At 49.0% G+C, this 24,095-nt stretch overlaps 1 protein-coding gene across 5 annotated transcripts in view; it reads left to right on the top strand.

Moving 5' to 3' along the window:
- EML1 (EMAP like 1) overlaps positions 1–24,095 on the top strand; it is a 163,192-nt gene that overhangs the window by 112,686 nt on the left and 26,411 nt on the right. For 2 of the 5 annotated variants that reach the window (XM_073577972.1, XM_073577969.1), the window contains exons 3-11: positions 2,835–2,967; positions 12,545–12,595; positions 13,188–13,322; positions 15,545–15,573; positions 16,974–17,000; positions 21,720–21,849; positions 22,127–22,276; positions 22,826–22,895; positions 23,565–23,675. In XM_073577972.1, the coding sequence (XP_073434073.1) occupies positions 2,835–2,967; positions 12,545–12,595; positions 13,188–13,322; positions 15,545–15,573; positions 16,974–17,000; positions 21,720–21,849; positions 22,127–22,276; positions 22,826–22,895; positions 23,565–23,675 (836 nt within the window). The remainder of the gene's footprint in view (positions 1–2,834; positions 2,968–12,544; positions 12,596–13,187; positions 13,323–15,544; positions 15,574–16,973; positions 17,001–21,719; positions 21,850–22,126; positions 22,277–22,825; positions 22,896–23,564; positions 23,676–24,095) is intronic. The other 3 variants (XM_073577970.1, XM_073577973.1, XM_073577974.1) reach the window with 3 other exon arrangements.

Raw genomic sequence — 24,095 nt, 5'->3', positions numbered from 1 at the left:
CTGCTGCTGCACAATGATATCATGCTGCAGCCCTGACAGCGGCATTCTGGGAGCTGTAGTTTTGCAGCAGCTGGATAGTCACAGATTGGGAATTGCTTATTTTAAGAGTCGAACATGGATAAGGGAGTATACAGTGATATTACTGGAAATGTAATCAAACTGAACACAAGAATGCACTATTATTCCATTCATCCATATCCTCACTAGCAGGTTAGTGGCACGGTTCGGCTCCGTCATAGCTTTTCCATGCTAAGGGATCAAGGAGCGACTGTATGTTGTGGCCTGCAATGCCTCGTAAAGGGTCAGACATTGATTTACAGTGTAGCTACTTCTAGTAGGTGTCACTAGTGAGTTGGCTTTCTTGCTCTTTTGCATACCTGCTTACCCCAGGGGCATTACCCGGTCTATAAGACTTTCCTACATCAGCTGGCAGGCTCCTCAAGGAATGATATAGGTCCTAGTGTAAAGGAGGAGGATGGGCGTCAGGACTGTTGTGTCCCACCCTCTAACAGAAAATCCCCTTTTAAACCCGTAGATCAAACTATACATAAGAGGTCAGATATTGACCGACATTGCAGCTCTGCAAGATCTGGTAAGACATTAACCCTGTGTGGAGGGTGGTACATGCTTTTAACCCAATTTGCATCTGCTATGTATCAACGCCAGAATTATCCTTGTAGCTCCATTATCTTTCTCCATAATCACAAGCCTGCAGGTTAGAGCATAACTTGCTAAACAGTGCGACCCCCAGCGATACCAAGATTGGGGCTCTGCGGCCCTCGCCACCGTGTCGAGGGCTCTGCCGCTCACGTAGTTCTTCCTTAACTTCATTCACTGTCTGGTGGGACTGCCTGAAATACAGCACGGCGCTCGGCTGTCAGTCCCACAGGCAATGAATGGAGCGAAGCCGGAGCTGAAATCTCTGGATCACTGGGGATCGGATAACTTGTGATTTTGGGAATAATCCTGTAGATTGTGTTCACATGTAGCTTTTTTTTTTTTATTTTTGTTTAGTTCCTGTGTGAATAACGCTGTCTATGGTCAGACAACTTCAGCTGACACTACGTGCATTTTTGATGCATTATTCCTGTTGTGTTCTTTCGATGCTATGCCTTTTTGAGCTCAATGGGGGGAAAAACTCCAGTAACAAAAAAAGCTGACACAATCAACATGATGCATTTTTTATGAAAATTCACTGTGGTACCAAAATGAAAGGATGCACTGTGTGAATGAGATTTGAGAAATCTCATTCATTTTGTCAGTACTGTAAAATGCTGCGTTTTTCCCTGCACGGGAACAAAAAAAATACAAAAAACCAGTTCAGATCTCCTTTGTGTTTGCTACAATTGTATCCAGTCTCAGATGATACGGAGTGATCCATTGTAACAGGCGATGAGCACAGGACAGATCTGCCACAAGGTGTTGGCCCTCTACTTGTTTACGGCCTCTAGATACGGATACGTTTGATCTCATTCAGTTGTCGGCAAGCCGAGATCCTGAAAATATTGACAAATAAGGAATGATACAACATTGCAATTATTAAAGCAGCATTTTCCCCTTGCAGCTCGGCTGTGTTTGATTGCATGGGGCCATTTACTGCACATATAGATAAGCAAGAGGATTTACAGGATCCTTGTCAGGTGTCCAAGTCTCTGTGGCAGCCGGACCAGGGTCTGGCGACCTTCCATGACCAGCAATCAAATGCTGACACCTCTGGTGGTTACAAGTCCCTCACGATGTCATGATGTAGTGTGAAGCCTTGAAACCGCCAGAGGTGCCCAAGATGCCGGCTTTCGAATGCCGTCCAAGACAGGTCGCAGTGCCCTAGTCCCGGATGCCACTGTGCAGAGAAGATATTTTCAGGATTGCAGATCGCAGAGGTCGACGTTCATCAATCATAAAGTGATGGCATAGCCTCAGAAGTCCTCCGCTGCGGCGTGACATCCTGCATGGTAGCGTGTATAAGGTGGGCTATGACCATCCATAGGACTTACTACTTTTATACAGCATACGACCCAGAGGGTTGGGGGTGTGTGTGTGTGTGTGTGTGTGGGGGGGGGGGACGGGGGGGGGGACAGAAAGGTAATTCCGTATGTACGGTGTCATCCATTACCATGCCTTGTTTAAAGGGGTATTCCTACCTTCAAGATCTATGGCACATTCACAAAGCATGCTGCTATTGTGTGATATCTGCAGGTCCCAGACCCACATCAGGTGAATATGGTATGTGCTGTGGATATGTAATAAATGCATTAGGTAGGAATACCCCTTTAATCCACGCTAGCCCTGATCACTTTATAGCTGTCATCCTTCATATAATGCATAGTGAGAGGTTTGGTAGTACTCTAACATGGGGGTCAGAAACCTGTATCATGACAGCTGCTGTGAAACCACAACTCCCAGCATGCTCTGACAGTTTGCTGATCTAATATATGACCTGGCATCCAGCAGTATTCACACTGGTAAGAAAATCAGGTGAAATTCAGTCATTATACAGGCTACTAACCAGCCTTTCCCTTGGTGAACCTGCTCTTCCATTTGATTTCTCTGTTAGTCCTTCACTAAAAGAGGGAAGGTGCAGGATATCGGCACATGGGGGAATCTTATTTTCTTGCACCTGTCAGGGTGACTAATGCTTGTCCCCCCGCAGACATTCCTCATTCAGTGCTGCCAGTGTGAACGCGGCCTCATCACAGTTTCCATATATTACCATAAATCACTAAATTTCATTTTTCACGTGTTTTTCATGAACAGACTTTATTAACCAAGCATGCCGTTGTGAGGAAACAATGGACACCCCATGTAGAAAACTAATGCTGCCTCTCTCCCCGCAGTTCGACACCTGGTGCAGACATTACCGCAGAGACCGAATGTTAGCAGTGACACCATCTTACCAAAGAAACCAAGTACTTCTCTCCCATCACCTTCCGGGACCAGGAAAGATATCGTTCCGCTAGGACCCAAAAGGTGAGAGCGGTCTCCATGTATGACCGGGGCTTTATTTTTTAGAATTGCAGAGATTGGGAAGAGCTATAGGCAGCTCTATCAGTATTCTGTTATGGGCATGCATGCAGACTGACTGCTCTGTCAGTCGGAGGCGCTTCTGAGCCCTTCTGGTGGTGCCACTAATTGGAATATTGAAAAATGACATTCTGGCAGCAGTTTTGAAGATGCGGTTTATGCCAGCCCTGAACTCTGATCTTCTCACTACAGCCCAGGTGACTTTGGTAATTTAGAGGATTACTTTATGGCTGCCAATAGCTATCACTAGGGGGTGCTCACTGGAGACAGATCCAGTACAGCTGTATCAATCTCTTTGCATTGCACTCCCTCTAGTGGCTGCTGAAGGTAGTCAGAAATATATAAATACTTTTTAAAAATGTTCCCTGAAATGAAAAGGCAGAAGTGTTTAGCTGATATTAAAAATGTAAATGGAGCAGATAATGGATTTGTAGACATCCCCCCCCCCCTCCCTTAAAACTGTGCCAAGTGTTCACATCCAGTATTGTTATCATCTTCAAGTGCAGTAACATGAACATTAGGGTACCGTTACACTTAGCGATGCACCAGCGATCCCGACAACGATATGGATCGCTGGTGCATCGCTAAGTGGTCGCTAGTGAGCTGCCACACAGGCAGATCTCACCAGCGACATAGCAGCGGTCGGGGGTCGCTACTTACCTGTCAGACGCGGCGATCCTGACGTCCTCCCGCCCACGTCCACGCGTCGCTCGTCGGCGCCACAGGAAGCCCAGCAGGAAGCTGACGACGAGAAATGATCCAGGACCTTCTCACGCGATCAGCGATAACCAGCAGGGTAGCGGTCTGAGGTAAGTATCAGACATAGCGATATCGCTGCTACGTCACAAAATCGGTGACGTTACAGCGATATTGCTAGCGATATCGCTATGTGTAACGGGGGCTTTAGAGTTAAGCGACTTTGGTCGGATCGGGTTTCATGAAACAAAATTTGTTTCAGATGAAACTGGTCCGACTAGGGCAAAAAAAAGTCGGAGTTTCGTCCGAAACCCGACCCCACTGCAAGTCAATGGGAAATAAAAGTCGGAATTGAGCGGATGACATTCATACACTCAATGCCGACTTTTATTTCCCATTGACTTGCATTGGGGTCGGGTTTCGGACGAAACTCCGACTTTTTTTGCCCTAGTCGGACCAGTTTCATCTGAAACAAATTTTGTTTCATGAAATCCAATCCGACCAAAGTCACTCAACTCTAATGAACATTGTTCTGGGGTTTACTTACTGCTGGTGTGACGGTCTCTGTACTCTGGGCAGGCGGCTGTATCCTCCTCTTTCTTGTCCTACAGGATGTCACATGCCTCCCATCTTCTCTGCTCCCTAGATCTCATCCATTACTGGTTAAGGAATATTGTGTTTCACATGCTGGGGAACAGTGGAGCAGTGTGCCAAGCGTGGGGGAGTACAGCGGAGCAGTGTGCCAAGCGTGGGGGAGTACAACGGAGCAGTGTGCCATGCGTAGGGGTGTACAGCGGAGCAGTGTGCCAAGCGTGGGGGAGTACAGCGGAGCAGTGTGCCAAGCGTGGGGGAGTACAGCGGAGCAGTGTGCCAAGCGTGGGGGAGTACAGCGGAGCAGTGTGCCAAGCGTGGGGGAGTACAACGGAGCAGTGTGCCAAGCGTGGGGGAGTACAACGGAGCAGTGTGCCATGCGTAGGGGTGTACAGCGGAGCAGTGTGCCATGCGTGGGGAAGTACAGCGGAGCAGTGTGCCATGCCTGGGAGAGTACAGTGTGCCATCTGTGACGGAGTTTACACAGTCACGGCTCTCTCGCGCCCCCTTACCCTCCGGTCAGTCAGGCAACTTCACCTAGGATAAGTAGTCGCGGGAGAAGCTGCCCTGTCATGTACTGGTTATACGGGAAAATATATATATATATATATATATATATATATATATATATATATATATATATATATATATATATATATATACACCTCCGGTCTGTCACTGCCAGGATCCTCCATTAACACCAGAACGGTATGCTGCCACCAGTTCCTCGTTAAATATAAGCCCGTTCCATTAACAAGCTTATATCTGGTCAGAAACCAACCCCAGGTAGCGTATAAGTACTAACCGGACTCACGGACGTCGGAAATCTGGTTCGAGATGAGAGTAGCCCAAGATTAATTGATATTTTAATTGCCGAAAGGCGCACTGGATGCTACAAATATACACAGAGGTTACAGCCAGAGGTACAGATAAAAGTAGGGTATAGGTTGGGGATAGCAGTTAGCTGGATGTGTCACGTTACCGTTTTTTATCACTTGTGGGTGAAGGGAAACTCTCGTATTCACAGGCACCATCTTAGTTTCTGGTCCGTCTCCACACGTGACGTGACATGGCTTCCATGGCAGAACAGTGGCTAAAGGTGTGTAGCTTGCTTTTAACCCCTAGCTCGCCCCCCTCCCATAATTTGCCACCGCCCCCTGGGTTGGACTGAATTCTCCTCCCTTGATCTCCTAGCTGAAATAATTGCAAATATCTAGGATGGGTCATAACTTCTTAACGGGAGGTCCAAACGGGATGACTGACGTCTCAACGGGTTTGTTTGGGCTGGACTAATACGGAGAGTCCAAACTTGGGTCGGCTAAGTGGTTCTGGAGAGCCAGTCTCGATAGCTCAGTATCCGGGACAGCTAGAGAGATATGAGACGCAGGGGTGCGTGCGGAGGGTTCCCAGGGTTCTGATGGTATATTGGACTTACCCCTGAGAGGCACGGTACTCTCGTAATTCATCTCTGGGTGTAGGTGCCCTAGTGTCTGGAGCTTCCTGGCTCTGCCCTTCCTCGCCTTCATTAACACGTGGCCTTTAATTTTCTGGCCATTTGGCAAAAGTTCTGTAATTTTGGGGATTTGTGTACTTCTCCCAAGGGTGGGGAGCCACTTGAGGAGAGGAGGAAGATCTCTGGACAATATATTGGGCCTGAATAAATCCAAAATGGAGTCTCCCTCATCCCTCACAGTGAGGGATTACAGAGGAGCAATGTGCCATGTGTGAGGGATTACAGCGGAGCAATGTGTTATGCGTGAGGGATTACAGCGGAGCAATGTGCCATGCGTGAGGGATTACAGCGGAGCAATGTGCCATGCGTGAGGGATTACAGCGGAGCAATGCGCCATGTGTGAGGGATTACAGCGGAGCAATGCGCCATGCGTGAGGGATTACAGCGGAGCAATGTGTCATGCGTGAGGGATTACAGCGGAGCAATGTGTCATGCGTGAGGGATTACAGCGGAGCAATGTGTCATGCGTGAGGGATTACAGCGGAGCAATGTGTCATGCGTGAGGGATTACAGCGGAGCAATGTGTCATGCGTGAGGGATTACAGCGGAGCAATGTGTCATGCGTGAGGGATTACAGCGGAGCAATGTGTCATGCGTGAGGGATTACAGCGGAGCAATGTGTCATGCGTGAGGGATTACAGCGGAGCAATGTGTCATGCGTGAGGGATTACAGCGGAGCAATGTGTCATGCGTGAGGGATTACAGCGGAGCAATGTGTCATGCGTGAGGGATTACAGCGGAGCAATGTGTCATGCGTGAGGGATTACAGCGGAGCAATGTGTCATGCGTGAGGGATTACAGCGGAGCAATGTGTCATGCGTGAGGGATTACAGCGGAGCAATGTGTCATGCGTGAGGGATTACAGCGGAGCAATGTGTCATGCGTGAGGGATTACAGCGGAGCAATGTGTCATGCGTGAGGGATTACAGCGGAGCAATGTGTCATGCGTGAGGGATTACAGCGGAGCAATGTGTCATGCGTGAGGGACTACAGCGGAGCAGTGTGTCATGCGTGAGGGACTACAGCGGAGCAGTGTGTCATGCGTGAGGGACTACAGCGGAGCAGTGTGTCATGCGTGAGGGACTACAGCGGAGCAGTGTGTCATGCGTGAGGGACTACAGCGGAGCTGTGTGTCATGCGTGAGGGACTACAGCGGAGCTGTGTGTCATGCGTGAGGGACTACAGCGGAGCTGTGTGTCATGCGTGAGGGACTACAGCGGAGCTGTGTGTCATGCGTGAGGGACTACAGCGGAGCTGTGTGTCATGCGTGAGGGACTACAGCGGAGCTGTGTGTCATGCGTGAGGGACTACAGCGGAGCTGTGTGTCATGCGTGAGGGACTACAGCGGAGCTGTGTGTCATGCGTGAGGGACTACAGCGGAGCTGTGTGTCATGCGTGAGGGACTACAGCGGAGCTGTGTGTCATGCGTGAGGGACTACAGCGGAGCTGTGTGTCATGCGTGAGGGACTACAGCGGAGCTGTGTGTCATGCGTGAGGGACTACAGCGGAGCTGTGTGTCATGCGTGAGGGACTACAGCGGAGCTGTGTGTCATGCGTGAGGGACTACAGCGGAGCTGTGTGTCATGCGTGAGGGACTACAGCGGAGCTGTGTGTCATGCGTGAGGGACTACAGCGGAGCTGTGTGTCATGCGTGAGGGACTACAGCGGAGCTGTGTGTCATGCGTGAGGGACTACAGCGGAGCTGTGTGTCATGCGTGAGGGACTACAGCGGAGCTGTGTGTCATGCGTGAGGGACTACAGCGGAGCTGTGTGTCATGCGTGAGGGACTACAGCGGAGCTGTGTGTCATGCGTGAGGGACTACAGCGGAGCTGTGTGTCATGCGTGAGGGACTACAGCGGAGCTGTGTGTCATGCGTGAGGGACTACAGCGGAGCTGTGTGTCATGCGTGAGGGACTACAGCGGAGCTGTGTGTCATGCGTGAGGGACTACAGCGGAGCTGTGTGTCATGCGTGAGGGACTACAGCGGAGCTGTGTGTCATGCGTGAGGGACTACAGCGGAGCTGTGTGTCATGCGTGAGGGACTACAGCGGAGCTGTGTGTCATGCGTGAGGGACTACAGCGGAGCTGTGTGTCATGCGTGAGGGACTACAGCGGAGCTGTGTGTCATGCGTGAGGGACTACAGCGGAGCTGTGTGTCATGCGTGAGGGACTACAGCGGAGCTGTGTGTCATGCGTGAGGGACTACAGCGGAGCTGTGTGTCATGCGTGAGGGACTACAGCGGAGCTGTGTGTCATGCGTGAGGGACTACAGCGGAGCTGTGTGTCATGCGTGAGGGACTACAGCGGAGCTGTGTGTCATGCGTGAGGGACTACAGCGGAGCTGTGTGTCATGCGTGAGGGACTACAGCGGAGCTGTGTGTCATGCGTGAGGGACTACAGCGGAGCTGTGTGTCATGCGTGAGGGACTACAGCGGAGCTGTGTGTCATGCGTGAGGGACTACAGCGGAGCTGTGTGTCATGCGTGAGGGACTACAGCGGAGCTGTGTGTCATGCGTGAGGGACTACAGCGGAGCTGTGTGTCATGCGTGAGGGACTACAGCGGAGCTGTGTGTCATGCGTGAGGGACTACAGCGGAGCTGTGTGTCATGCGTGAGGGACTACAGCGGAGCTGTGTGTCATGCGTGAGGGACTACAGCGGAGCTGTGTGTCATGCGTGAGGGACTACAGCGGAGCTGTGTGTCATGCGTGAGGGACTACAGCGGAGCTGTGTGTCATGCGTGAGGGACTACAGCGGAGCTGTGTGTCATGCGTGAGGGACTACAGCGGAGCTGTGTGTCATGCGTGAGGGACTACAGCGGAGCTGTGTGTCATGCGTGAGGGACTACAGCGGAGCTGTGTGTCATGCGTGAGGGACTACAGCGGAGCTGTGTGTCATGCGTGAGGGACTACAGCGGAGCTGTGTGTCATGCGTGAGGGACTACAGCGGAGCTGTGTGTCATGCGTGAGGGACTACAGCGGAGCTGTGTGTCATGCGTGAGGGACTACAGCGGAGCTGTGTGTCATGCGTGAGGGACTACAGCGGAGCTGTGTGTCATGCGTGAGGGACTACAGCGGAGCTGTGTGTCATGCGTGAGGGACTACAGCGGAGCTGTGTGTCATGCGTGAGGGACTACAGCGGAGCTGTGTGTCATGCGTGAGGGACTACAGCGGAGCTGTGTGTCATGCGTGAGGGACTACAGCGGAGCTGTGTGTCATGCGTGAGGGACTACAGCGGAGCTGTGTGTCATGCGTGAGGGACTACAGCGGAGCTGTGTGTCATGCGTGAGGGACTACAGCGGAGCTGTGTGTCATGCGTGAGGGACTACAGCGGAGCTGTGTGTCATGCGTGAGGGACTACAGCGGAGCTGTGTGTCATGCGTGAGGGACTACAGCGGAGCTGTGTGTCATGCGTGAGGGACTACAGCGGAGCTGTGTGTCATGCGTGAGGGACTACAGCGGAGCTGTGTGTCATGCGTGAGGGACTACAGCGGAGCTGTGTGTCATGCGTGAGGGACTACAGCGGAGCTGTGTGTCATGCGTGAGGGACTACAGCGGAGCTGTGTGTCATGCGTGAGGGACTACAGCGGAGCTGTGTGTCATGCGTGAGGGACTACAGCGGAGCTGTGTGTCATGCGTGAGGGACTACAGCGGAGCTGTGTGTCATGCGTGAGGGACTACAGCGGAGCTGTGTGTCATGCGTGAGGGACTACAGCGGAGCTGTGTGTCATGCGTGAGGGACTACAGCGGAGCTGTGTGTCATGCGTGAGGGACTACAGCGGAGCTGTGTGTCATGCGTGAGGGACTACAGCGGAGCTGTGTGTCATGCGTGAGGGACTACAGCGGAGCTGTGTGTCATGCGTGAGGGACTACAGCGGAGCTGTGTGTCATGCGTGAGGGACTACAGCGGAGCTGTGTGTCATGCGTGAGGGACTACAGCGGAGCTGTGTGTCATGCGTGAGGGACTACAGCGGAGCTGTGTGTCATGCGTGAGGGACTACAGCGGAGCTGTGTGTCATGCGTGAGGGACTACAGCGGAGCTGTGTGTCATGCGTGAGGGACTACAGCGGAGCTGTGTGTCATGCGTGAGGGACTACAGCGGAGCTGTGTGTCATGCGTGAGGGACTACAGCGGAGCTGTGTGTCATGCGTGAGGGACTACAGCGGAGCTGTGTGTCATGCGTGAGGGACTACAGCGGAGCTGTGTGTCATGCGTGAGGGACTACAGCGGAGCTGTGTGTCATGCGTGAGGGACTACAGCGGAGCTGTGTGTCATGCGTGAGGGACTACAGCGGAGCTGTGTGTCATGCGTGAGGGACTACAGCGGAGCTGTGTGTCATGCGTGAGGGACTACAGCGGAGCTGTGTGTCATGCGTGAGGGACTACAGCGGAGCTGTGTGTCATGCGTGAGGGACTACAGCGGAGCTGTGTGTCATGCGTGAGGGACTACAGCGGAGCTGTGTGTCATGCGTGAGGGACTACAGCGGAGCTGTGTGTCATGCGTGAGGGACTACAGCGGAGCTGTGTGTCATGCGTGAGGGACTACAGCGGAGCTGTGTGTCATGCGTGAGGGACTACAGCGGAGCTGTGTGTCATGCGTGAGGGACTACAGCGGAGCTGTGTGTCATGCGTGAGGGACTACAGCGGAGCTGTGTGTCATGCGTGAGGGACTACAGCGGAGCTGTGTGTCATGCGTGAGGGACTACAGCGGAGCTGTGTGTCATGCGTGAGGGACTACAGCGGAGCTGTGTGTCATGCGTGAGGGACTACAGCGGAGCTGTGTGTCATGCGTGAGGGACTACAGCGGAGCTGTGTGTCATGCGTGAGGGACTACAGCGGAGCTGTGTGTCATGCGTGAGGGACTACAGCGGAGCTGTGTGTCATGCGTGAGGGACTACAGCGGAGCTGTGTGTCATGCGTGAGGGACTACAGCGGAGCTGTGTGTCATGCGTGAGGGACTACAGCGGAGCTGTGTGTCATGCGTGAGGGACTACAGCGGAGCTGTGTGTCATGCGTGAGGGACTACAGCGGAGCTGTGTGTCATGCGTGAGGGACTACAGCGGAGCTGTGTGTCATGCGTGAGGGACTACAGCGGAGCTGTGTGTCATGCGTGAGGGACTACAGCGGAGCTGTGTGTCATGCGTGAGGGACTACAGCGGAGCTGTGTGTCATGCGTGAGGGACTACAGCGGAGCTGTGTGTCATGCGTGAGGGACTACAGCGGAGCTGTGTGTCATGCGTGAGGGACTACAGCGGAGCTGTGTGTCATGCGTGAGGGACTACAGCGGAGCTGTGTGTCATGCGTGAGGGACTACAGCGGAGCTGTGTGTCATGCGTGAGGGACTACAGCGGAGCTGTGTGTCATGCGTGAGGGACTACAGCGGAGCTGTGTGTCATGCGTGAGGGACTACAGCGGAGCTGTGTGTCATGCGTGAGGGACTACAGCGGAGCTGTGTGTCATGCGTGAGGGACTACAGCGGAGCTGTGTGTCATGCGTGAGGGACTACAGCGGAGCTGTGTGTCATGCGTGAGGGACTACAGCGGAGCTGTGTGTCATGCGTGAGGGACTACAGCGGAGCTGTGTGTCATGCGTGAGGGACTACAGCGGAGCTGTGTGTCATGCGTGAGGGACTACAGCGGAGCTGTGTGTCATGCGTGAGGGACTACAGCGGAGCTGTGTGTCATGCGTGAGGGACTACAGCGGAGCTGTGTGTCATGCGTGAGGGACTACAGCGGAGCTGTGTGTCATGCGTGAGGGACTACAGCGGAGCTGTGTGTCATGCGTGAGGGACTACAGCGGAGCTGTGTGTCATGCGTGAGGGACTACAGCGGAGCTGTGTGTCATGCGTGAGGGACTACAGCGGAGCTGTGTGTCATGCGTGAGGGACTACAGCGGAGCTGTGTGTCATGCGTGAGGGACTACAGCGGAGCTGTGTGTCATGCGTGAGGGACTACAGCGGAGCTGTGTGTCATGCGTGAGGGACTACAGCGGAGCTGTGTGTCATGCGTGAGGGACTACAGCGGAGCTGTGTGTCATGCGTGAGGGACTACAGCGGAGCTGTGTGTCATGCGTGAGGGACTACAGCGGAGCTGTGTGTCATGCGTGAGGGACTACAGCGGAGCTGTGTGTCATGCGTGAGGGACTACAGCGGAGCTGTGTGTCATGCGTGAGGGACTACAGCGGAGCTGTGTGTCATGCGTGAGGGACTACAGCGGAGCTGTGTGTCATGCGTGAGGGACTACAGCGGAGCTGTGTGTCATGCGTGAGGGACTACAGCGGAGCTGTGTGTCATGCGTGAGGGACTACAGCGGAGCTGTGTGTCATGCGTGAGGGACTACAGCGGAGCTGTGTGTCATGCGTGAGGGGATTACAGCGGAGCTGTGTGTCATGCGTGAGGGGATTACAGCACTACCACAGCTGTAAATGCAATATCTGTGAGAGGGGAAGGAGGATGGGACCTGTAGTCCTTACAAGTAATATCACTCGCGGCAATAAAACAAAGGTGCTGTACTTTTATGTATTTTTACAAACCCGGAGAAGCGCTTTCTCTCCATGTCTGTGTGAATGGACGGAGGGAATTGAGCCGCCATCGATGTCTGTGCTTTATACTGCTATTCCAGGATAATGGCCAGCGAGATAATATGCGTGTCGTCTGTCTGTCGTTGTCTGTTCTTTCACCAATGTACACTCACTCTCTGCTTCTTTCCTGCTTCATTCTGGCTGTAGCAAGTCTGTCCGTCTCTTGAATTCATGTAAAATTACTAAAACCACCACCAGGTAAATCATTTTTTACTGTTTATTTTCTTGTTAAAAAGAAAAAATGAACAGATTGACATGAAACGGGCTAAAAGTACAGGAATGAGAAGGACGGCCAGTTTCCTGGCATTTTGGCTCCTAATGTAACTGCAGCCGTTTTTATCTTTCTGAATCTCTTGTATTTGTCTTATGTCGTGTTTTTTTTATTATTATTATTTATTTATTTTTTTACATGAAATCTCTTTTTATTGTGAGTTTCTTCTGTTTCGGTTCATTTGTAGTTGAATCTTCTATATTACTATTAGGCTTGTGTCGAGCGCATGCGCAAGCACTGCTGGATATCACTGGAAACAGTCAGCAAGCCTGTCGTCAGACACACCGTAATGGCTCAGCTGAGATTCTATAATGCAGAGGGGGCTGTTTTTTCATTTGTTTCTGAAATAGATTGCTGTACAGTCTCTGCTATCTCTTCAGAGGATGGTCTTCGCAGTTACTGATCAAGCAGGGATGCCTGCAGAACTGTGAATACCGCTCTGGGGCATGATGCATAATAATCTGCCGCACATGCAGAGCCTTTTGTAGCGGAGCCAATTATTATCATCTTTGCTTCTAGTAATGTCAAAAGAACCAACTCTACCGAGCGCATCTCTCCTGGCGGCCGAAGAGAAAGTGGCGGGGACGCCAAAGGCAGCAGGAACCGCGCCGGATCCACCAGCAGCTCGTCCAGCGGAAAAAAGAACAGCGAGAGGTAGGAAACGACTCCACTATTTCCTGCTCAATACACTGCACCCCCGAGGTAACAAATGGATAACGGCAAGCAGAGATTGTGACGGCACGAGGAGTCGATATACGAAGTATGGTGGAAAATTGTAGAACTTTCATTATACAGAGAGTTGCATCGATTTTTGGCAACATTTTTTTTTTTTTTCTTTTTTTTTTCTACTTACCCCTCTCCCATAATTTTTTTTTAATTTTTTGATCTTTGATCCCAGGAAGGTGCAGTGCAGCGCATATTAATGCCCATTTAGATCCACATTTTTATTTTACTCGATAAAACAGCATTTGTAATCCCAGCGCTAATGCTACAATAAGATATTTTATTAACTAGACGACCCCTGCTGTAAAAAAAAAAAATAATTAAAAAGGGCATGAAATGTTTATTAGGAAGTTCTGAGGTGCCATAAAATGTATTTTTAGACTGGAAATCTCCCTCCTTCTTGCAGAACTTCCTGTGAACTTCTTTGAATTTGACTTTCAAATAACTTGACTTTGTGTCCGGCCTCATCACATATATCAAGTAATCAGGAAGCCAGTTATTTGCACGGTTCTGAAGTGTCGGCCACTGGTACAGATGTCCCCTCCTGTGTGATAACAATGAGACAAAGTGCAGCTCTGGAGTATAATACTGTATGTACACAGTGACTGCACCAGCAGAATAGTGAGTGCAGCTCTGGAGTATAATACAGGATGTAACTCAGGATCAGTAATGTAATGTATGTACACAGTGATTGCACCAGCAGAATAGTGAGTGCAGGTCTGGAGTATAATACAGGATGTAACTCAGGATCAGTAATGTATGTACACAGTGACTGCACCAGCAGAATAGTGAGTGCAGCTCTGGAGTATAATACAGGATGTAACTCAAGATCAGTATAGGATCAGTAATGTAATGTATGTACACAGTGACTGCACCAGCAGAATAGTGAGTGCAGGTCTGGAGTATAATACAGGATGTAACTCAGGATCAGTAATGTAATGTATGTACACAGTGACTGCACCTGCAGAATAGTGAGTGCAGCCCTGGAGTATAATACAGGCTGTAACTCAGGATCAGTAAAGTAATATATGTACACAGTGACTGCACCAGCAGAATAGTGAGTGCAGCTCTGGAGTATAAAACAGGATGTAACTCAGGATCAGTAATGTATGTACACAGTGACTGCACCAGCAGAATAGTGAGTGCAGCTCTGGGGTATAATACAGGATGTAACTCAGGATCAGTAATGTATGTACACAGTGACTGCACCAGCAGAATAGTGAGTGCAGCTCTGGGGTATAATACAGGATGTAACTCAGTATCAGTAATGTATGTACACAGTGACTGCACCAGCAGAATAGTGAGTGCAGCTCTGGGGTATAATACAGGATGTAACTCAGGATCAGTAATGTATGTACACAGTGACTGCACCAGCAGAATATTGAGTGCAGCTCTGGGGTATAATACCGGATGTAACTCCGGGTAAGTACAGGACTAGCAGCTGCTGTGCTGTAGCTACACATCTTGTCGTCCATCCTCTACATTTACACATTACTGTGGTGGGATGTGAGGGTCATGGCCTCTTGCTCCTGACTTCTGCACATTATGATTGCATTGAGGTCGCCCCTTGTAGTAGATGAGAAGAGATGGCCATTATCTGGGATATGCAGCAGAACATATTTCTGTTTGTGAATTATCCAGGTGAGCAGGCTGCTTCTGGGTGGTGTTGGCTTTGCCTCCTGGGCCACATTCTGCCTTGTCATAACCCATTTCCTTGCTCACCAGGATAGGAGTTAATGATGCGAACGACATTCCTCTCCAGCAGTTTTGGGTCTCGTCCATGGAGCAGTCGTGGTGTTCGGCCTTGACATGTGCTGCTCGGTGGCGGAGATCGTGTTTGGTCCTCAGTCCGGTCACTCACAAAAGGCCTAATGTTCTGTACAGGCCAAACTGGCACACGGGGCTCCTCTTGCTGTGTCGGGGATCACAAAGTGCCAGAGGGCTTTAGATACGTGTAGCCAAGCACTCGTATAGTAAGTTCTTCAGCTTTCTACTGTTATAATTCTCCATAGTCCAGATCTCTGATTGCTGTCAGTGAATGGAATCCTCCTCTTCCACATTATACCCCTGTAAAGCTTAGGTTCTGCTGCAATGAACATAACATGTCGTCCACTTCTGTGAATTATTTATATCCTTTTTCTTTTATTTTTTAGCAAACCCAAGGAACCCATATTCAGCGCCGGTGAGTCCGATCCTCCTGTCATCTGCGATTCACATTGTTGATGGCTTATGAGATGCTCATGTGGTCCACCTGCAGTACACTCTCCTGACCTCTAGTAGGCGCTCTTTCCAGCAGTATAACATGGGGCTATACCTAATGGACTATGTGGTATGTGCTTAGCCTTGTCTTGCAGGACACCGTGTACTTGTATTTTGCAGAGACGTGGTAGAGGGGTCTCCTTTCATGGGAAAAATATATATATTTCACAGTGTGTGGGGACCTAAGAACGCAGGTATCAGGGGTCGTTAGAAGCGAGGCCGGGTATAGTCGGAGACCTTTTTGCCCATAATGGGCACCGGTTAGCGATGTCACCTGCTGTTGATGAAGAGCCATGTACGATGTGTGGGGACCGTGTGATTGGTAAAATGATCGCACTGTCTCCGACATTGATTTATAGGCCACATAAAATATACCCAGGGAGCCGACACGTCAGCATTTCTCAGGTTTGGTAGCTGATCCGTGGCATGTTCAGGACGCAGCTACATACCATGGCCAGCCACGTGACCCGATCTCTGCACACCGTTACATTTCCATGATCATTCGACCATTGGCTTGCTGTGGGTGGACAGCACGTCAGCCATAGTGTGACCGCTTTCTTACAGAGGTTGATGATCACAAGCGAGCGCAGTGATTGTAGATTGTCTTAACGTGGTAGGTTCCTGACGGGCTTTTCCACATTCATTACTGGTAGCCACACTTTTGCCTAGTTGTAAATGAACACCCACAAATGGTGCTCGCTCTTCCTGGGTGCAGTGCTGGCTCTGCGCTGATGCTCCAGCCTTAGTGTTTCGGCTGCAGCAGTGATGTCACGTCGACAGGGCTCTTCACCGCTGCAGCTAACCCCTGAGCTTAGTGGCTTGTGCCATCTATTTTTTGCGGGGCCGCTGAGTTCAGAGATTGGCCGCAGAGCTAATTTGCGCTGTAAAACTAAATTCATCACTGCAGAAACATTTGTGTCTGGAGCAGTGGTGAGGAGCCATGGCTGGGCCAAAGGAGGTCCATTCGAGGACCACTTTTATTAAAGTGGACAACCCCTTTAAGATGTTCTATCTTTCTAGTTTGGTCAGTGCTGGACCTCCTGCTGAAACTCCTGAGATGGCTAGAACGGTGTCTTCTGTTTCCAGAGCAGTGGCAGCAGCATTTTCACTCTCCATTATAGTGGTGGGAGACGATCACACGGCTGTGGCCGCCATGGGATACACGGCCTCCGTCCGCAGGACTGTGGGGATCACACTTTGCCATGTCCTATTGATGCATAGTATTGGGTCCATTCTGAATGTAGGGGGCGCTAGTGAGGTGTGACTGTGCTGCCATAAACACTTCTTTACCTCGACTTCTGTTTCTGTCTCTGTAATCACAAGGGAAGCGGCGGGTGACCCATTGTAAAGGTAGGACCCTGGCAACAGACCCCACAAGCTCTCTGAGCAGCACGCTTGCCAAGTGGCTGGAGGGTTCATCACAGAAACCCCTCAATGTGGCACTTTGCACCCCAGCGTCAGACATTAAGCGGCCGAGCGGTGACTGGCACCCTCCCATCACTCACATCACGCTTGCAGGGCAGGGAATTATTTTGCAGCCAGTTTCCTGTGATATTCTCTTACTGAGCACCAGCTCTGAACTAATACATGGGCTGCATTCTGCAAAATGGTTTCCTCCACTGCTGAAATCTAAATTCTTATATATTTTTTGTAATTTTTTACACTGCATAATCTTGGCAAGCGAGAAGCGGTGTCTGCACAGGGACTTGTGTGTGTGTGGTATATACTGACTGTGCATAGTGCCGTCACCCCCTTAATGTAGCTGCACCACCCCCTGCATACCTGTAGTTTTTATTAATCTAGTGCCTTTTATTTGCTTATTGCACAGTTTTGTTTTCATTTTTTTTTTTACTGTAGTGCCTTTATTTCCTGCACACATTCAGGCATTTCATTCCTAGAGAGGCAGAGTAATTGCATTTCAGTTTAATTATATCCCTATGTGTCCGCCCCAGACATAAAGTATTGCAAATGATATGGGGAGAAACCAAAACCGCCCCGACCCCAGCGATGACTGAAGCCTCCCTGTAAACCTGCAGAACCTCTCTATGAATGCGGATTTATAGCACGTTCCCCCTCCTAGACCGGTGCTTTAGCGCCCTCTTCTGGACACTGTATAATTAGAGCGCTCCTCTAAGATGAAATGCCGCCCTGTAGTGCTTCAGTATTGCCCTGTATCGGCCTTGTCAGAGTAGTGCTGTGATTCATAACCAGCCGTCATCACCCTTCATTATACGATTTGTACTTTTATGTTTCAGGTCCCAGGTGTCATTACTTTTGCCCTTGCTAGACGTAGTTTCAGGCAGCCTTTTTAACGTGTGGTTCCCCTTATGTGGAGAAGCTACAAGTCCCCTTATGCAGAGTTGTAGTTCCACCACTGGAGGGAACAAGCTGTGACCGGTATCTACAAGTTCATGTTCAATGCCTTATTTTAAGAAGCTGCACAAGAGGCGATTATCATGTACTGTCGCTTTAATTAAAAGCGCTTTTCCACCTTGAAACTAAAGGCGTCAGGGTCTGACAGATGAAGGACCCAACTTATGTGGAGAACTGGGGTCTGACTTGTCTGATGAAGGGGCTGTGGAACACTGCATCCAGTTGAATAATGGAAAAGTGACTGCGCGTACGTCTGGCTCTAATGAGTTTAGTGCAAGTCACATAAAAACAGTTTGTTTTTTTAAAACTCCTATAGATAGAGTTGAGCGAAATGGGTCGGTCAGATTCAAAAGTCGCCAACTTTGCTAAAGTCGGGTTTTGCCGAGCGAAACCCGACCATAGCGTGAGGTCGGCCATGCGGTCGCCAACCCGAGCGCCAAAGTCGGGTTTCCCAGAATGCTTCCACATGACTTTTTTCAGCCACTGAGCAAGGACGTATACTGTGGGCAACGAGATTACATGTGCAGCGTCCAGAGAGAGAGAGTTTTCGTGCACTTTAAATAAAGCGGTCCGACATGTAGGTGTGTTTCGTGTCCTCCACTCCCTGCCGACTTTGCTTCCCCATTGACTTGCATTGGGTTTCGTGTTTCAGTCGGACCTTCGACTTTTCCCTATAGTCGGCCGATTTCGTTCGACCCGACTTTTTAGAAAGTCGGGTTTCATGAAACCCGACTCGACCCGATAAAAGGCAAAGTCGCTCATCTCTACCTATAGATGTAGTGGCCATTACCTGCCTTTACCAGGTTGGGTAAAGGGTCACCTGTTCTCCACAGAGGCGCAAGGAGTCTGTTATACATGCAAAGCTTGTGTGGAGAGTTCAGCTCTGGAGTAATACAGGATGTAACTCAGGCTCAGTACAGGATCAGTAATGTATGTACACAGTGACTGCACCAGCAGAATAGTGAGTGCAGCTCTGGGGTATAATACAGGATGTAACTCAGGATCAGTAATGTAATGTATGTACACAGTGACTGCACCAGCAGAATAGTGAGTGCAGCTCTGGAGTATAATACAGGATGTAACTCAGGATCAGTAATGTAATGTATGTACACTGTGACTGCACCAGCAGAATAGTGAGTGCAGCTCTGGGGTATAATACAGGATGTAACTCAGGATCAGTAATGTAATGTATGTACACAGTGACTGCACCAGCAGAATAGTGAGTGCAGCTCTGGAGTATAATACAGGATGTAACTGAGGATCAGTAACGTAATGTATGTACACAGTGACTGCACCAGCAGAATAGTGAGTGCAGCTCTGGAATATAATACAGGATGTAACACAGGATCAGTAATGTAATGTATGTACACAGTGACTGCACCAGCAGAATAGTGAGTGCAGCTCTGGGGTATAATACAGGATGTAACTCAGGATCAGTAATGTACTGTATGTACACAGTGACTGCACCAGCAGAATAGTGAGTGCAGCTCTGGAGTATATTACAGGATCTTTACACCTATACATTAACCCTTGTGTTGCTGAGGATGTGCGGATTTTTGCCTCTTGTGTAGTGCTAGAATAAGCCCATTGTTATATGAAGGGAATGTCACAATAACAGGTGACAAGGACCCTTCTCTTACACACATGAGCTGTATATGCTTGCATTTATTAATATTTGTTTCCGGGGTATACAGAGGGGTCATGAACAATGAGATGATATTTTTGCACCCACTTAACCGAAAATGAACTATTTTACAGCATTTTGTGCAAACTACTCTGACTTCTTCTAATTACAGTGGCCACCAACCCCTGATATTACAGCTCCACTCCATTGAAGGGAATGAGGCTGAGCTGCAGTGAGACACACAACCTGTTGATAGAGGTGGCGCTGTTTTTCGAAGAAGGCAGCCATGGTTTTTTAATACCGGATTGTGTGTGGTGAGGAGCCTTAGTGTCGGCTCAGCCCGGATCCGTTGGTCAGGAGTCTCAGGGGCTTACCTGTGCATATTACGTGGTGAGAGATAAGGGGGGCATTAACCCTGTACTAGCCGGATGTCATCAGATCACGGTTTATTTGCCTCGTGTAGTGTTTGTCGCTTTTATTTTCCGTTTCTTCCATTAATCTGTGCCTTGTGCCCTTCCATCCTGTTCTTTTCTTCCTTTTTGTTGTCCGCTCCGTCACGTAGTCACCGTGCAGGTTTTGATGGCTTCACAACTGCCTGACGCCTGTAAGGACAAGGCCGAATCAGTTGAGCAAGCTCAAGATTTCACTTCTGCCTGTGGACAGTTGTCGCTCGTCTCCCCCAGGAATTTCTCTTTGCCAATGACTAAAAGTCCCAGCCAAACCAATGTGCCCCTGCCCAGGTCGCCCAGCTTCAAATGCTCCCGCTCGCCCAGCAGCTACTTCCAGCTTTGCTATTAACCCCTTCTTGTGCATGGCAGCTTTGGCCGGATTTCTCACGCGCTCCCGGTATTTGTTGTATCAGTTTTTGGAAATGTTGAATTATTTTAGAAAAAGTGATGGTTCTTCCTCTTTGGCTACTGGATTACAACTCCCATCTTCCATTCTACATACCATCGGTTGCAAATTATTCAGTTTTGCATATTTCGTCTAACATTAATGGAAGAAGTCGCATGTACAAGAGAATGATCCAGGATACATGTAAAATCACATGATTGACAGCTATAGAGAATCGCAGTCAGGGTGCGTTTACATTGGCTATAAATCTAAACAGGCAATCGCCCGACAAACGAGCCTTTTTCAAAACACTTGTTCGTAGGGTGAAATAATTTGGATTAAAAATGTTCATTTTTGACAGCACATCACACCGTGTAACCAGTATGTGCTGCCGAGAACAATACTATTCTATCGAATGGATGAAACCGGCTACTAAATGACCGCCGATCTTTTTACGTGGCTGGCGGTCCTGTAGCAGCCACAGTCGGCCGGTGCAATTGCACCCTTACTCTCCCATCTGTTCAGTCTTTCTAATATATGAATTGTGTAAAGGAGGAACCCACAACTGCAAGATCAGACTACACAGAGGGTTTATTTGTAGTCTGTAACCATGGAGATGCATAGGAGCTGTGTACACAAAACAGTGAGAACTTAGTACTCAGGACTATTTGCTTTATTTATTATTATTAGACCCATTAAGGCAAAAAAATCCAAATAATAGTTCGAAGTAGCAAAAAAAAAACCAGAAAAGCAGCAGCTCTACCCCGGATATGACGAGTAGTAGGAGCACTTCATCAAATCACTGAGGTCTCCGTATTCACATCTGTCCTAGAGTAATAGTGCCCTGTTATTGGAATTGTAGTCCAGGAGCCGGTGTCAGGATCCGTGTGTTCTTTCTGCTTTGTATTTTGCTTTTGATTTCTCTGTTTTCTATTGTTTTGTTAATTTTGCATTTGTACCAAATGTTTCCTGATTATAGGTGATGACTCTGTGATCCTGTATGTGCATGCTGGTACTAACTGGATTAAAGAATTACTAAACTTCTTTTACTGGTCTTGCGTTTTCTTTTCTTTCTACTTATAATAAAAAATATTTTTCACACTTTTTTTTCTATTTTTTTTTTTTTTCCTACATTTTTAAATTTGATTTTAATATTTCTTTTCTTTTGCAGATGAAATTGATCTATTCAATGTTTTGGGGTTACAGATTCCATTATTTTAATTTAAATTTTTTCCCAGAGGAAGGTTACGTAAAAATGTTTCTTCGAGGACGTCCAGTGACCATGCACATGCCCAAAGACCAAGTGGAGACATATAATCTGGAGGCTAAAGTGGATCTTCCTGCCAGAAGGCTGAAGCTGGACTGGGTGTATCCTTTGAGTCGGTGCTGAGCCACCCTACGTGGTCACTTACACCATGTCGGGAGGCTTTTCAGGTCCTTGCATTTAGTAGTTTGCAAGCCCTGAGAGTCTCATTGACAGGAACCAAGAATTTGTTTTCATGCGATCTAATAATTTGCAATGGGGGTGCATCTGGGCATCTAAGTCTCCACGAAGCCCCATTCTCATGACTTAGAGGTTGCATCAGTCATTTCTACACGTGGCGCCTACTATTTTGTCGTTCCCTTTCCTTTACTAGTCTCCCAGCTATGGCTACCGAGGTCGAGACTGTCGCACCAACCTGTACCTTCTGCCCACCGGAGAGACTGTGTACTTCATCGCTTCCGTCGTCGTGTTGTATAATGTTGAAGAACAGCTGCAGAGACATTACACCGGCCACAACGATGACGTCAAGTGGTGAGTTTGGAGCATGGCGTCACCATGGGGTATATAATGGGCGACTACGATGGCGCGCACCTCTTAAGATACTAGAGGTTGTGTTTATCATTGTCATTCCTAAACCTGTACGACATGTTCCTCGGATAAGCAGCACTCACTGCATCTGGAAGAGTAGAGCTTCTGACACTCCTGCATTAATTGCACTGCAGCATGCTGGGACTTGCAGTTTTGCAACATTGGAGGGCCACAGATTGGACCGTGGTTCTATGGGCACGATTATTAAACTCTTTAGTGTCCCTCTAGTAACCTCTGACGTGGTCTCTGCTCTGTTCCTGGTCACGGCTGCCATACTTTTGGAAAGTTTTAGAAAACTTTGTGACTTTTTGGCACGTCCCTCCTTGATATAATCGTGATGCAGACACCGTACTCTCCATAGCTGATGCTTGTTTGGCCGTGTGTCTTCCTTTTCCACCTTTCTAGGCCTCTACTCTCTTAGGAGCGTATGTTAATTATTAACAGCCCCAGACTGCAAGTACTTATGGGTTTTTCTTCCTCCTTATCTTGCAGCCTTGCTGTCCATCCTGATAAAATTACCATTGCAACCGGCCAAGTTGCCGGTACATCGAAGGATGGAAAAGTAAGTGACCTTAAGTGTTTAAGAAGCCAAGATCAGGCGAGAAAGTCGACAAAAAATGTGTAGAAAAATATAAGTTTTTTTCTGCAATGGACTCAACAATACACAAGTGCCTGGGAGCTTCTTACATGTTCTCCAGCCACCGTGATGTACAGAGAGGGATTGATTGCTCCGGAGAATACCGCCAGTATTTGCACCGGTAATGGCGCTCCGGACTCTCTTGATACATTTTTTGAAAAGTTTCTCCTTATTTGCTTAATTGATTCTAAACCAACTTAAAAATCTACCGTTTCAGGTCTACAACTCTGAGGATAACCCCTTGTAGTCCAATCCTGCAGCTACATTGCCACCCACCTGTCCATAAATGTAGGTGGACAGGATAAATATGAGTTAAACTGCTGGATCAGACTACTGGGGTTTCTTTGCAGTCTGTTCCCATGGAGACACATAGGTTAATTAGGGCCTGTAGACATAATTATCATTAAATAAAACTGTAACTCAAAGAATGTTCCCATTCACTGATGGCAGTGATCTTAGTGAAAACTGCAGAGAATTGAAACCTAAAGTCTATTAGCAAGTTGAGACTGGAATATGATGCTCCTTACAAAGCACAAATCTGCAGAAACTCTGATATTTGGAAGCCATTAATATGTTTTGTTTGTGTTTTTATAGCAATTACCCCCTCATGTCCGTGTCTGGGATTCTGTGACCCTCAACACGTTACATGTCATTGGCATGGGCTTCTTTGATCGCGCCGTAACATGTGTTGCTTTCTCTAAGTCTGTAAGTAATAGAACCAAGTACTGATTCAATAAATGTCCTTTGTGATACATAAGATCCTGTCTGCAGTTACCACTAGGGGGAGCTCCCTGTATGCTGAGATACATAAGATCTTGTCTGCAGCCACCACTAGGGGAAGCTCCCTGTATACAGAGATACATGATAAGATCCTGTCTACAGTCACCACTAGGAAGAACTCCCTGTATACTGAGATACATAGAATCCTGCCTGCAGCCACCAGGAGGGGGAGCTCCCTATATAAAGAGATACATAAGATCCTTCCTGCAGCCAACAGTAGGGAGAGCTTCCTGTATACAGAGACACATTATAAGATCCTGCCTGCAGCCACCACTAGGGGGAGATCCCTGTATACAGAGATACATTATAAGATTCTGTCTGCAGCTAACAGTAGGGGGAGCTCCC

The sequence above is a fragment of the Dendrobates tinctorius genome, unplaced genomic scaffold (genome assembly GCF_039654945.1).
Source record: "Dendrobates tinctorius isolate UK_male_01 unplaced genomic scaffold, ASM3965494v1 ptg000058l, whole genome shotgun sequence".
NCBI lineage: Eukaryota > Metazoa > Chordata > Amphibia > Anura > Dendrobatidae > Dendrobates > Dendrobates tinctorius.
Note: the sequence above shows the minus strand (reverse complement) of the source record. Positions and strands in the feature narration are given on the sequence as shown.